This window comes from Anser anser (genome assembly GCF_964211835.1).
Source record: "Anser anser genome assembly, chromosome: 1".
Classification (NCBI taxonomy): domain Eukaryota; kingdom Metazoa; phylum Chordata; class Aves; order Anseriformes; family Anatidae; genus Anser; species Anser anser.
This window is the reverse complement of record NC_139720.1, coordinates 183,258,916-183,274,917: the sequence shown is the minus strand read 5'-3', so window position 1 is coordinate 183,274,917 and position 16,002 is coordinate 183,258,916. Positions and strand designations below refer to the sequence as shown.

The 16,002-nt window shown below is 38.5% G+C and overlaps 1 protein-coding gene across 4 annotated transcripts in view; it reads right to left on the bottom strand.

Moving 5' to 3' along the window:
* The window catches only part of FNDC3A (fibronectin type III domain containing 3A), a 118,911-nt gene that overhangs the window by 6,029 nt on the left and 96,880 nt on the right, over positions 1–16,002 (bottom strand). For all 4 annotated transcript variants that reach the window (XM_083821616.1, XM_083821617.1, XM_083821619.1 and 1 more), the window contains 10 exons: positions 14,510–14,578; positions 13,083–13,201; positions 11,345–11,450; positions 11,082–11,257; positions 9,896–10,009; positions 7,324–7,473; positions 6,945–7,228; positions 4,768–4,977; positions 3,681–3,847; positions 2,950–3,077 (listed from right to left, as the gene is read on the bottom strand). In XM_083821616.1, coding sequence (XP_083677742.1) covers positions 2,950–3,077; positions 3,681–3,847; positions 4,768–4,977; positions 6,945–7,228; positions 7,324–7,473; positions 9,896–10,009; positions 11,082–11,257; positions 11,345–11,450; positions 13,083–13,201; positions 14,510–14,578 — 1,523 coding nt within the window. The remainder of the gene's footprint in view (positions 1–2,949; positions 3,078–3,680; positions 3,848–4,767; positions 4,978–6,944; positions 7,229–7,323; positions 7,474–9,895; positions 10,010–11,081; positions 11,258–11,344; positions 11,451–13,082; positions 13,202–14,509; positions 14,579–16,002) is intronic.

Genomic DNA, 16,002 nt, shown 5'->3' with positions numbered 1-16,002 from the left:
CCTCAAGTTACCGCTTGGCAGGGGTGTTGGAACCAGATGACCTTTAAGATCCCCTCCAACTCAAACCGTTCCGTAATTCTACGAACGTATGTCATTCTATTCTAATTCTACCTCAAATTTGTTTGCTGGGGTATTTATAGGATTGTTTCATAACCCCTTTAAGGGCCTGATCGACGTATACAGCTCAAATAGTGGATTGTTAATGCATTTTGTCTGAAACATGTAGGGAGCAACGACACAAGGAACTCAGCTGCCTGATCAGGGAGGAGAAGAGAGTTAAATTTTTGCAGGGAAATGGTAGTAAGTAGCATAAAACAGATGTCCCTCCATGAGGCAGATTAGTTTTTGTTCACGTCAGATAAAATTCTCACCACCACGTTTAAGTACCTTAAGGGCTGTTTGCATGGTGTTTACTTCTTGACTGCTTCAATATAAATTTCTGCAAACTACTCTTCTCATTTTATTGCAATTTATTGTGCTAACCTCTTCTGGAGAGGCAAAAGGAATCATACACCTCATTCTCTTTTCTTATTTCCAGACTTCAATTGTAACCTTTATTTACTTGTCCAGCTCATTTGCCAATGCACAACGCTAATCAAAGCATGACTTGAATCCATCTCTAGAAGCAAGTTCACTGACTGCACCCTACTTACATACTTAACATCGCATTTGCAATTTTAGAGTTACAATAAGGAATATTTACATGGCAACATAACAAACACCTTGGATTACAGGTCAGCTTTGATTGAAAAATGTAATAAATGGACAGAACATACACAGCAGTACACTACAATCACAGAATCATCGAGGTTGGAAAAGATGTTCAAGATCATCAAGCCCAACCATCAACCTGACCTACCGAGTCTCATCACTAAACGACGTTCCCTTAGACCACATCCATGTCTCTCAAAAACCTCCAGGGCTGGGGACTCCACCACTTCCCTGGGCAGCCCGTTCCAATGCTTGACCACCCTTCTCTGTGAAGAAAATTTTCCTAATATCCAATCTAAACCTCTCCTGGCACAACTTTGAGACTGTCTCCTCACATCCTATCACCTGTCACCTGAGAAAAGAGATTGACACTCTCCCTACTGCAACCTCCTTTCAGGTAGTTGTAGAGAGCGATAAGGCCTCCCCTCAGTGTCCTCTTCCCCAGAAGTTACGATATATGAAAATATTAAGGCCTATGATCTACCAAAGCACAGGCAACACTTATTTAATATTGGCCTATAATAAAATTATAACATATCAGAACTAATTGTGCTTCCTTTCTGGAAGGAAACCTGCTCGCTTAATAGTGTGAAACAGAATTTAGGAGCCTAATTCCATGTCAATTATCAGGCAGTTTATAAGGAAGCTAAATAAGCACCGCATAACCCCCTTTAAATGCAGACTAATTTGTAATTTGGTATTTCAAACTGCATCTTTGGATAATCAAAACTGAAATCAACACACACTCTCAACTGCTTGACCCTGGAAGTTAGAGCATGCCCTACTACTGAAATCTGCTGGTAAGAAACTAATAACTGAGTTATACAAAAAAACCAAGCATTTCTACACCTGAACGTTTACTCTGCATAACTAGGGATCTTTCCTATCTGCAGTTTTCTATAGAGAAGTGTGATTTACAAAGTCAGACCTTTCAAAATATTGCTCAGCATCTTCAAGAGCTCTTAGTGCAATATAACTTTTTTTTTACAAGTCTTAATTCTGTACCATTTGCTGTTTTTTCTTTTTGCCAGTTCTTCCCATTAGCAGACAACTTCCCCACCACTTGAGGTGTCAAGTTGTATTTAGCAAACATCAGTATTACCCAGAGAGGCTGCAACTTACTGCCATATTTATATTACTCATCTCTTTTCTGTGTATGAGAATAGTTTTAGGAGACACTACCTAATATAATTTAGTAACAAAAAGCTACGTGGCAAGAGTTTGGTAGCGGGGGTGCTGCAGGGGTGGCCTCTGTGAGAAGGGTCTAGCAACTGCCCCATGTCAGATCAGAGCCAGCTCCAGCCAGCTCCAAAGGGACCCGCTGCTGGCCAGAGCTGAGCTAGGGAGCGATGCTGGGTGGGCGTCTGGGAGAGCAGATTGAAGAAAGGGGAATAAATAAATAAATAAATAACCTGCTGTGCAACAGCAGCTGGGAGAGAGGAGTGAGAAGCAGCCCTGCAGCACCCAGGTCAGTGCAGCAGGAGGGCAGGAGGTGCCCCAGGCAGGCAGCAGCAGTTCCCCTGCGGCCTGTGGAGAGGCCCCTGGTGGAGCAGGCTGTCCCCCTGCAGCCCACGGGTCCCACACGGAGCAGATCTCCACGCTGCAGCCCGTGGAGGAGCCCCCGGTGGAGCAGGTGGAGGTGGCCTGGAGGAGGCTGCGGCCCATGGAGAGCCCCCGCAGGAGCAGGCCCCGGGCCGGAGCTGCAGCCCGTGGAGAGGAGCCCACGCAGGAGCAGGGGCCTGGGGGTGCCAGAATCCCATGGGAGGGACCCCATGTGGAGCAGGGGCAGGGAGGGACCGTGAAGGAGCGGTGGAGACGAAGCGTCAGGGACTGACCGCAGCCCCCATTGCCCATTGTTCCCCTGCGCCACGCAGGGGGAGGAGGTGGAAGAGGGTGGATGGGGGGAAGGAGTTTTTAGCTCGGTTTTAGTCTCTTACTGCTCTAGTCTGTTAGCGATAGGCAATAAATTACATTAATCTCCCAATGTTGAACCTGTTTTGTCTGTGATGATAACTGGCAAATGATCTCCCTGTCCTTATCTCCACCCTTGAGCCCCTTCTGTTGTATTTTTTCCCTTTTTCCTTTGAGGAAGGGGTGTGAAAGTTCAGCTATGATAGAGCGCAGCTGCCCAGCAGGGGAAAAGCACCACACATGGAGACTAACACAGTAATCTTAAATCTAAACTATTCATTGAAAACAATAATTGAAGAAACATGTAACAACTTAAATATAGCCTACCTGTTTGAATTCTGAGTCTTTTCCCACCATGACCTGAAGGCAGTAAATAACTGGATCACCCTTCATGGGCTGCAGAACCTCCCATGTGATTTCACACGTATGATCATTTATTCTCTCTATCCTTGGTGCTGAAGGAAGATCACAAAAGGAACAGCTAAGCTCTGTTTTTTGTCACTTAACATCACATTATCATGATTTGTATAAAAAAAAGTGGTGTTTTTTGTCTTAGAGAAGCAAGAGATTCATATTCAAATGTATTTTTTCAATGTTTTCTGGAACAAACGATACATTGGTCTCTTGCTAGTTTAAGTAACCTCTGACAAAAAGCAAGTAAAATTTGCTCACCGCAAATGTGTATCTCATGCAAGAAAATGAGCTGCTATGCTTAAAATTATTCTAAATGTGTCAGAGAGAATTTTGACCTCAAATTACTCCAACGGCCTGGTCACTCTCTCCTGGTAAGCAAGTATTCTAAGTATAAACCTTCTTATGTCACAGTACTTATAAATCCCAAGTCCCTCATTTCTGGAGCTAATATTTTAGGCTTTAGGCAATTACATTAAAGGTACATCATCTTACAGTCTCTACCCGCACGGTGAAAACAGCTTAGCATTCTACAGGTAACATAATACCACCACCAAATGTCCATCTTTCTAATTCCCACCCCACTCCACCCACCTTCAAAATAAAACCAAAAACACTGCAAAAACCAAAAAAAAACACATCTTTACCTTTCAAGGCAGCTGGAACAGATTTGGGAGTAGTGAAAACATATTCTTGAGAAAGGGGACCTTCACCAGCTTCATTACATGCCTGAATACAAAATTTGTATGACGTTGACTCACTGAGTCTTTGTACTTTGTATGTATGACATGGTCCTCTGTATAAGGATACAAACCTGAAAATGGAAAGGGTGGCTTATAATAAATACAGAAAAGGACTTCTGAAGTAGCCAGATTATTGTCTTCTCTTGTAATTTATGTCCATCATTTCCCAGAACCTAATGAGAACCCCCCAAATATTTCAGACTTCAACAGTATTCTGTGATTCTGACACTATAAAACAATGAGCTCATTTTCCAGCGTTAGGCTTTTGTTTCTCATGACTGCAATAAAATCTCTTTTTACCACAAAGTACTACAGACTGCCTCTTGGCAAAAATGATCCTAAGCACTTTCAGGTACCCTTCTGTGCTTGAAATGAGAAAGGACATGGTTCTCTCCCTTCCAATGAACTGCGTGTACTACTTTCCTTCTGCCATCTACTCCCCCAACATCCTTACCTTTTCAAAATTAGGCAGACTAGATTTTAGCTATTTACTCTTTAGCAACTTTCCCTTACTACACTTAAACGGTCACGGGTCCAACCATCTCAGCTTACATCCTGATTTAACATGAGAGAAAGGATCCCTTAAAATAATAATTTGTACTACATGATGGCTTTATTCTCTACTAGAAATAGCTGCATGTAAAGACAGCAGAGAAAGAATTCACTCTTTCCAATATCAAATATATAAAATTCACAAGACAGATTAGATTAAATACTATGACAAAATACTTAACAAAATTTAAGAGAAGAGCATGCTGCTATGAAACATTTCATTAAACTCTTCATACTGAACTGTAAACAAAAAGCTATGAAGTTTTTAATCTTGTACTTTGCAGCACAGAACAGTAGAGCCCTTCTGCCTTGCCACATGAGAACAGCTCTTACCTCTATTTAAAATTAAGCAAAGCATATGGAATTTTGCCCTGTAATACAATTTCCAAGCACCAGATGACAATAATACTGAGCAGGTTAAGGTGACGCCAAAACCAACCTTCCATTCTTATCCTCCATTTGAAGGTGGTACTGAATGGAGTCAGTTAATGCTTTTGCAGTTCCCTCTCCCCACTTCAGCTTGAGAGTCTGAGAACTGTATGCAGCACACTCCAGGCGAGGTGGATCCGGGGGAAGAGGCTTTGTTTTCAGTTTAATGGTGTGGCTGAAAGGACCTGCTCCAAGACTGTTTAGGGCTTGAATTCGTATTCTAGTATTCAAAGAGAAAGAGAATAAATTAACTAGATCTTAGAAAGTAATTGGTTATTTCCACCAATCGCATTCAGGAGAGAATAATGGCACTGTAGAGACGTTACTTTCTATGATGAAGAATTTTCTCAATATTATGCTCTGAAAAGCTCATGAATATGCAGGAGTGTCATTCTACTTGCCACATTTTAAGGAGCTGGATTGATTCAAAATAAAATATATTAGCATATTTGCATCATCCACGTTAGGGCAAAGATACAAAAGCTCTATCGGCTACTTCAATAACGGTCCATCTTCCTGATCCTGCAGCAAAGCCTTGTTACCAAAATTTTTGATTGCTAAGAGCTACCAGCTTTGTACTTCTCACCCTGGAGAGATGAGGGGAAGAAAAGAAAACCCACCCCCAAAATATGCAGATCCATAGCTTTGGCTATTATATCAGGTGAGTTTCAGGATGGCTACAGGAAAATGTTCAGGGCTTTTTAGAACAGAGCAGATTCATGTGAAAATAAAGGGATGGTGGGTGTACAGCTACCTCTCTTACAAAATGCTGTTTTCACTGGTAACATACCTCCAGGTGTCTGCAAACACATGCCACTTTGGGTCTGCTTGGAAATGGAGAGGGGTAATGAGAAGTTGAAGGACACATGGCTGAGGGGTTTGTATACCTTGAGATTCGGGGATAATTTTTACTTTTTTTGGGTACTCAATGGAAAACAATGCTACTCTACAGATCTCACAGGTAGCCATAGATAGTAAAGTGTGTCAAATCTCATTTTTCAAAGACTAAGGTTTGCATGTCTAAAATAGTATCTAGGTAACTGGGAAAAGGTAATCACAGTAATTCTATTCTGAAACAATCAGCCACACAATTTCAAAACACTGTGACAGAAATGTGTGTGTACGTTTGTGGATAAGTATTTCTCCTTCAGTATAGTAATATTTAACATTATATTAATTTATTATAGCCTGGAACCAAGGTTAATATCTGCAATTTTTTATTTGCACAAAGAGATGACAGTCCAAGATGTATTCTGTAAAAGCACTTTTATGGGTAGAAGCACAGAAGTACCTCCGCAGTGGAAACTTCTCATTTTTCAGTTTGTCGACACTGAGAGCGACAGCTCTTCAATTTGCCAGCATTATTGCTAAGTAATTATGAGGCACACAAAACATTTTAGTCTTTCAATCAGCATTAAAAAGAAGTAAAAAATCTTTAACATTAAGGATTCATAAAATTACATACCCAGATGATACCCTCATCATACTGAAATCAGTGTGAGCTTCAATTCTGACTTCAGTAAGACTGACTTTAAGTTTTAACACAGAGGATGCGTGTTTCTAACAGGAATGTAGCATCCCTTCAGTCAGAATTATGGATTTCTACATTAATATCTTTCAGTATCTCTTACGTCAGACGTATGGGATGATTTTGGTAACTGAAATTCTTCAATTAGATTTAAAATTGATTGATAGATTTTCAAACCAATGTTCTTTATGCTGACTGCCACTCAAATACATGGTATTTCTGCAGAAATGACATTGCAAGATATGATGAGCTGTTATTAGATCAGACAATCCAGTCAACAAAGACTGCACATGGTCCTTCCTTGGATGGGTTTTACCTTCACAAACAGATTAGAAACCATCTATCTATAAAGGAACCTGTCCAAAAATGGTTATGAATCTGAACCTGTAACCTGAATTCAATTAAGCTGATGCATTAACAGATGCAACAAATCTACCACAATAACCAAATTAAAATAAAACATTCTTGAAAGAAAATAAAAACAACATAGCTCATCTTTTTATGAAAGTCATCATTACAAAGCTTCTTTTTGCTCCATGGTTAGGTACTAATGCTTCTCTGAGAGTAATGTGGACAATGAAAAACTATACGGGAAACAAACATAAGAATCTGCTCTTGTGGGAGAAACAGCAGGCTTCAAGTAGCTTTGCACAACATACCTGTAGGTTGTATCTGGCTGTAAGCCGTCTATAAAATAGCTCAGAACCTTCCCAACAGTTATTGGTTGCTTATCTCCAAAGTCTATGCTGTAGCCAGTGATTTCAGATCCATGGTCGCAAGGTTTCTCCCAGCTTATAGCAAGGCATGTGGAAGGATGATAGTGTGGACTTTCCACTTCGTCTTCACTTAGTCCCCGAAGACAAGTCACAACTGCAGGTACAGATGCTGGAGTCATACATGCCACTACTTCACTGAAAGGGCCTGCACCCGCAACATTCACTGCCTGCAAATGCAAAGTAGGCCATGTTTTTACAGCAGGGGTGATCTCCGCTTCCACATTTCACTAACAAGAGTTTTACGTTAGTTTTACATTTTTACCTGAACCCTGCAATAGTATATAGTGGCAGGCGAAAGTCCTTTCATTTCACAGTTGAGCCCAGGCCCACAATAAGAGATCTGCATGCATCCTTCCACACCGCCCCATTCCAGTCGGTATTCTGTTACATCAGCTCCGTTACTCACTGGAACCTTTAAAATGGACAAAAAAAGCTAGAAGTTAAATTCACCACACCTGTATTATTTTTTCTATAAATCAACAGGACTGTAGGTAAAGCTTTTGTTTTGTTTTTTAAACAACAGCGAGGCAGAAAGGTCTAAACTTCACAGGAATGCTACCATCTGATTTCCTTCCTCATTTTTAATTTAATATGACAAAAATAAATCAGACCACATTACCAGCCTTGAGTTATCTATACTTTAAAAACACTATTTATTACTGCTGACTAACGTACACAAAGTAATTGTGATTTTAGTTGCGTTAATACAGACATAATCTAGCATGCAGCATTTAGCTTAGAAACCTAAACAGCTGACGGCACGAGATGGTGGTCTTGAGAGGGTACAGTTCAAATCACGTGTACCAGACATGTCACATTACGACATGAGATTACAGGAAGATATCAGTAGTCAATGAAGTAATAAGGAAAAAACAGCCAAAAAACACCCCCGTATTAACAAAAAAATTCTTAGATCATGAAGAAAACTGGAAGAAAATGCTGTTGCTGTTTTGGGCTAACTATTCCAAGACAGCCATCTCACTGAGGTACAAGATGAGGAGTAAGTGCTCCAAAGCATGTCTTTTGCTTTCCCCTTCCTTTGAAAGAGGAATATTCCCTACTTTCAGCATTGGGCTAGTTGAAAATAATTGACTGAATATAAACAGCATTTCAAAGGATAACATTTGACGTGACTGACAGAGACTCCCCCTCCGTTCTCTAATTCACAATGAGAAGTGTTCGGTCAGAGATCTGATGCAGCTGTAGAGAGCTGTGCAATATGACAGTGAAGATGAGACATTTCTCAATGTTACCACTATTGCTGCTGTAGCTGTAGTGGAGTTCACCGTAACAGAAATCAAGGAATTGAAGCCAACAAGTTCAGGGATGACAATAAACTGGGTGGGAAGTGTTTGATATGCTGAAAGGTACAGCTATCAGAGCAATTTCAGCAAGCAGGATCTGATACAAACCTCACAAAGTTCAATGAATGCAAAGGCAAATTCATAGTCCTGGACCTGGGACAGAACTATACTGAGGATGTCCTGGTATGCAAGCTGAATGTGAGTCAGCAATGTGTGCCTGATGAAGGCTAACTACATACTGGCTGTATTAGCAGAAGAGCAGCAAGAAAGCTAAAAGGAGTAATGATTTCCCTTTGCTCAGCACCTCTGGGGCTACATCTCCAGTACTGTGTCCTATCTTGGGCTCCCCAACACAAGACAGACTTTGATATACTAGAAAAAGCCCAGTGGAGGGCCACCATAAGGGGAGTGCGAAAAAGATAAGGTTTATTTATATTAAGATGATTAGGCTAAGGGAAGATCTTACTGTTAAGATCTTACTTAAATTACTTACTGGGAGGATACAAAGAAGATGCTGCCAAATACTTCTTAAAGGTGTAAAGTAACAGGACAACAGGCAACAGTCACATCTTGCACTAAAGCATATTTTGACTGGACATAAAAAAAAAAAATCTACAGCAGAATAGTCAACCCAGAGACAGTTTTGTGAGGCTGCAGAATCTTCTTCCTTGGAGATATGCAAAACGTGACTGGACAAGGCTCTGAGAAACCTGAGCTAAATTTGAAGTTATCTCTGTTTTGAAAAGAGGGTTGAATCAAATGACATCCAGAGGTCCAGTCCTACATTAATTATTCTGCAATTCTATAAAGTCAACATCTAAAATTGGTCAAATTAATCTTACCTGAACATTTCTTCAAAAGGGTTTGCCTTGTAGACAATTAAGGAAAGCCCAGCAGGGCTTTGAGACGCCCAGTAGGAAGCATGAGCAATAGTTCAGTAGTTTAATCTTTTTTTTTTCAGTACAGTTCTGTAACTCAGGTGATTGACTCCGTCTCAAGCCATTGAAAAGCTGAGTTTAAACAGTATTCCCAGATAGAATCCTCCTTTTTACAAGCTTAATTTTTTATCTATAGCATTTTTTTTTAATCAGCCATCTAAATACTATGGGTTTATAGGAAGTCTGTGAGGCTTTTGCTACATTACTACTGATGCAATTACATAAAATTAAATCAGCTTATAAAAACAACGTATGTACAATAATCCATGGATGTATTCGCTCTGAGGAAACATAACTACATTAAAGAAAAAAATTAAGAAGAGCCTGCATCACTCAGAAATGTAGTGCAGCAGTTGTAGCAAAACTCTTAAACAAAAGAATAAAGTAAGATCTCAAGAATCCACAGACTGCTGTTTTACAACTATTGTATAATGATACGATGAATTACTTTAAAGTTTTACCTACCAAGTACTGCATAATCAGGTAAGCATGTTTAAAAATGTGACTGAAATAGTCTTAAGCTTTTGAAGTTGGACTTAAAAATGTAGAGGAGAATCCTGTTAACACAGTATGTATAACGTTGCATTCTTACCTCCCAAGACACCTGGGCACATGCAGCAGATCTGCATGCCACTTGTGGGGGCTTGCACTGATCTGGTGGTCCAGGCGCTGTAAGAATTTCACATTTTTCCGAGTAAGGTCCAAACTATTAAAAAGAGAGTTGATATAACTAACTGGAAATAATATTACTGCTTTTTAAATAACAGTTTTCCATAGCACAAGCATGTAACAGCAGCCTGAAACTCTGTATTACTTGATTATAAAATAAATCTTTGTGGACTGTGGATTTATTTCAGTATCTGACTACGCTCCAGAATAGCTGCAATGCTTGTTTCTATAGCAAATGCAATCAGAATAAATTTAGCACTTCAAACTCTCAGGCGAAAGGATTCAGAAGCATTTTCCCCTTCTTTTGAAGTTATATATTTGCTACACCACCATAGCAGAACACTATTTGTAACTGCCTATTTGTATTTATGTAAAAGAAAAAAAAAAAGGATTCCAAAAATGCTCTATCTATAAACTGCTCTTTGGGGGATTTAAAAATTAGGTCAGTGCTTTAAAGCCTTAAGCTGCAGACCTCTCCACAATGTCAACTGGTGATGATAGTTTTTATGAAACAAATGTTATCAAACAAATGCAAGCTGCTTTGCATTGTTTTTAAATCAGGATTTTGGACACATTATGAAATAAAGCTTGTGCTACAGCAACAATTGATTTAAACACAAGAGATATTTTCTCTCTCAACAAGAGAAAATATCCTTCTATCTGAGAAAACACATACTCAAAAGTTAAACATTGAAAAAAACAAACAGAAAATGCCAATTATGTTCTAGAACATGAACAGAGATACAAAAATAAAGAACAATCCATTTACGGAGATGCATACAGAAAACAGTTTACTACCTTACTTCACATGAGAATATTCAAGTTGCAACGATGCTTTGATAAAGTACTTAGCATTTCCTAACCTTTTCACAATGCTATAATTCAGGTATAAGACATAATTAGCTGTTTTCTCTTCCCGACATCTAAGAATCCCTTTGTTATAAACTGATGTTTAACTGTTTCCACCCAGCAATAAGCTCTGTGAACCAAATTAATCTACATTAGGAAATCCTCATTTTAAAATCTCTTCTAAAATGCTTCTTTTAAAAAAGATGTTCAACATCAATTGCACTTTCTGCAACTAATTTCATTTCAGACTACCTCCTTACCCCAGCCTTGTTAGCTGCTCGCAGTCTGAAGTTGTATATCCTCCCTGGAAGAAGGTTGCCTACTGTGCATTCAACATCAGAGCCTTGGTAAACCTCTCTGTGTTCATCAGTTCCTGTCTGAAACATTTCCAGACCATAACAGGTAATGGGTGAACCACCATCTACCTGAGGTGGTCCTAAAAATAAGAAAGAAAAACTTGTTTAATTTTAACACACAACACATCTTGATCCCTTACACTCAGGAACAGTTGTAATTGAATTACCCCAGCGCAGCTGAATTTCTCTTGCTCTTGGTCTACCCTGTAGCCTTGGAGGCTGGCATGGACCTGGAACGACTGCTGGTGTCTGCACCAGTAAAGAATCAGATGCCTACAAAGGAAAAGGGAGATTAATGAAGTCACCTAGGCCAAAACAAGCACTAGCAATTATTGTAACTTTTTATTTGTTACACATGTTACATATATGTTACATACATGTTGCATATCCTCGAATCAGAAATAGGACCTTCCATTTCTTGAACTGTATCCTCAAATACATGAAGATGCTTAACTGACCTGCTATGTGTTTATTGTAATATTTACATAAAACATTCTGCAGTGATCACACAATAGGCAAAATTAACCTTTGCCTTTGTGTATTTCTACACATGAAAAGGGCTAAATTAGAAAAAAGTTATGTATAAACTCAAACCTATTACAGAAGCCTGAAATATGAATTGTTTAGGGTTAACTCATTTTCTTTTCCATTAAACTGTAGTTCAATGGTTTCTAAAACCTTACTCTAAGGGTTGTATACTTCTTCCTGTGCAAGAACCTGTCAGAAAGCAAAGTAGGCAGAAATGACAATCAGATGATGTAAAATATAATTAAGATTTCAACTTTTTCAATTACTTAGTAATATGTACTGTGCAAGTGTGCACAAAAGTACATAGCAACATGCAACAGATAGCATTGTCTGTTTTGGATACAGACAGAAATGAGTCAGACCTGATCACAGGTTATTAGCTTCAGTGTGACACAGAACAAATATGCCTGTTTCTTGACTGAAGCTGATAAGCCTTTCAGTTTACAACATGGATGCATCTCAGAGTCTCATCTCACAACTGCTGTGTACATGTGTTCCAGTAAGAGTAGACTGGAAAATCTGCTGCTTTTCAGTTCCTTTGAAATGTATTATTGCACTGAGCAACAGATGCTAGATAAAAAGCAGAATGTTTCTCATGAGGCATATAACCATGGCAAGCTGCAGAAAAGGCTTCATTACAGCTTTATTTACTATTCTTCTGCTGAATTCTGACACCTTCAAAAAGCACTAGGACTTCCTGAAAGTTACCATCTCCTTGGTACTCAAGTAATACTTATTCTAAACTAATGTGGGGAAAGAGGTTGGCTCATTGAAAGTCTCCAAGGACAAATGTGCACTTGTGGCTAGGTAACTGAGAGGTATACTGCCTTCCTCCTTCCCCTGTACAAAAAAAAAACAAGCTGAGCTACGGCAAGAGGGAAAGCATCACAGCTGTGCCAGCACTGAAGGAATGTGGATTTTTTCTTAAGACAAGGTGGCTATGGACAAGGATATCTTTACAGGAGACTTCTATATGGATGAAGAACACATGAATTTCTTATAGTCTGACTAAGCTGCTTAGCTTACTACACTGATCACGTTAAAAACATTAAATTTACACTGCTGTCTTAAGTTAGGCCTTGAGAAAAGACATTTTTATCAACATGTTGCACAGGAAAAGACAAAGAATCTGTTTCAGTAAATAAGAAAAATCACTTGAAGCAAAATATAGCATCAGAAAAGAATTTTCGTATTTATTTCTGTAAGAAGTAGGCAGAAATTTGAACCACTGCACATCAATACTGGGAGTCCTTTGAGGTTCTAAATGGCTATATTGCTAGGCCATTCTGTACAATTACTGCTCTAACAATATTTATTAACTGTTGGATCTGATTTTCGTAAAGAATTGCATTTAAGAAAAATGTTAGCTAATATTACCGTGCTCTGTCCTCCTTCCCCAATGCAATATACTCGTAAGCGATAGGAACAACCAGGATTTAATCGGTCACACAAATGTTCCCTAGCAGCTCCGCTGTATATCGTGTCCCACTTGTTTCCTGAAAGATAAGAGTAAACGTGCAATGAACCAATGTGTAATTTGCCACACTTCAGTAGCAGCCACAGCAGGTATCCTAGCTCCACCAAGTGTGTGTTTGTCAGAAAAAATTAAAGGATTGCTTTGTGTTTCCTTGAAAAAGATCAAATTATTTTGCAGATGCTTTCCTATGCAAATTTGTGTAGATCTGCTAAGTAGAATCTCTTCCTTATTTGGTATTCACACTAAATATGAGATAATTTACTTTTAATAAGGTTATTATTACTGGGCCAGCAAGCACATTTAAATAGCATAACCAAATAAAACGGTAAAGACAGAAAAGCAAAAATTCCCACAGAAAAGAAACTTTCAATTACATCCTGTCTATTCATTTTGCACATTGTCAATACTGCTTACAACTGATAACGCTTGTTCCTGTATTTTGGAATGGCCCAGCACCATCTGGAACACTGATTTTATTCTTTGCTTTTCAGTTCGATTCTTAAATGAGAAATTCTTCAGCACTTTCTTTCTCTCAAGAGATGAAGCTGGGGCCTTTAAATCAAATCTCCAACAATTTAATACATCACAGAATTTAGAGGGCTACAAATGTAACTTAGTGCACAGCTCATTTTATCTGCATGAAAGGCTCAGGTAAGCTCATTTCAACAGTGACTTAATGTGGACATGCTGTAGGCAAACTAAGTATTGAAAAAAACATGAGTGATACCTTTGGCAGGACTACAATTACAATTTGGGGATAGTGCACTCTTAACCTGACACAGCAAGAGAGGTATGAACTTTCATGCTCAGACTGTGCTGCTGAGTACAAGTAAGGTTACCTAACAGGTCTAGATTTTCAAATAATTTAGCTGGGTAGCTCTATGCCCAATTTAGAAAATTTGTTAATTTCCCCTCTGTATGAAAGGACAGAAAAGCAAGCAGCAGAAATGCTTATTCCAGCTCCAGCACTATTCTCATTTAGTAGCAGTAAATGGAACATTAATGTTTCATTCATCTCACACATCCAACAGAGCTAAGAAGCCCTTTCTTGCCCTTACGTATCTGGAACACGTCACTTGACTTCCAAAACAGAACACACCTATGTGATAGGTTAAGCACAGAGCATCTCTTTTGCCACAGCTTTATGGTATCTTCTTTCTAATACAGAGAAACAGAATTTCCTGGATGTGGGTTTCAACATCCTTATTTTTTAAAATTACAGTTTCTTGCAATAACATTCCCCATCATAATACATATCTTACTCTTCCCACAATTTATAACCAAAAAAGATCACAGCTGAATGCCAACATATACTCCTAATACTTACCATTTAAGCCTTCAGACATCTCCACAACATAGGTATTTATTGCTGCTCCTCCATTGTCTTTTGGCGGATCTATCAAAAATAACAATATTCCAACAAAACAAGGTAAATCAAATTGTTTTGTAGCTTTTGGGGAGAATTAGAAAAAGGTAAAATTGACAGCCAACTGGAAACGAGTGCTCTTTTAGACAGTTAGCCATAGCATCCTGAATCCTAGTTCAGACAGCTGCAAATCATTCAAATCCTCCACTATCCAAAGCTGCCAGATCACAACCCTACTATAGTCTACAGATGATGTGTGATGAGGGAATCAGGCACTTGGGAGATGCCACAGCAAACATTTCGGTTAGTCTGAAGGCAGCCTGATTATGGTTTCAAAAACACAGATCCTAATGGCCCTGCAATTTGGACTGCAGATAGGAAAGTTCTATACTGAACACTTAATCTTGTAAATTTTCAGTTTAGCAGTAGAAATTGATTTCACTGTCCTCCTTGGTACGATATTGAAGGACATGACAGGAAACTATAGAACTATCTTTGACACATAATTCTACAACTCTTCCTCAGAGCTGACTTAGAGAAGAACAAAATGAAAATAATGTGGAAAAACAAAATTTTTGACAAATATAAAGGCAGCTTTACATTTAAACACAGAAGAGCACTGCTGCATAATGTGTGTGCTTGATGAAATGTTGTTGGCTCTTAGACAAGTGTTACATATCACATCACACCTGCCAAATAAAATGAGACTTGTTATATGGCACACAGCACTTTTTTGGATGGCAGGTAGCAGTCAACTTACCCCAAATGAAAAACATTTTTTTTCACATAATTATCACTCATGAAAAAAAAAAGGAATATAATAGTTCATAATAATGACTATTACAAGTTCTATATATAAATAGGCATTTTAGACAGCTTTCTATTTACAAATCAGATTATTTATAATACTTCATACATTATATGTTATCCATAATGGAACAAATTTCACACCTGAAATTTTCACCCTGATATAGCAAAGCACTCTGGAAAGATGCAAGACTGAATTTGCTGTGTACTGTTCTACAAGTAGCTTTCACATTATTACCGTGAAAGAACACAATATTAAAACACACTATTATACAGAACTAGGTAAGAAGTTTAATTACTGTGACAATAAGTAAAACCTTCACCCATGTGGTTTACTGCTAAAGTATATCACAGTACTGCTTCTCCTTCTCCTATTTCACAGCGTAAGGGTAAAAAAAAACATAAGCTTAAGGAAGTTTCTCAAGATCCCTAACGAATAAAAGTATTTATCTATCAAAAGTAAACACTTTGAAGAGAGAAGTTAAACTTGGACCTTTTCGTTTGATAACAAAAATAAAATAAAATTCATGGCATCTGCTTTTTGTGCCAGAGTAACATTAACTTCTTAGTACATAAATTAACACTACAATATTTTAACAACTGTAGTTCTCTTCTGTAACAGTCCCTATTACAATTCATATATTATT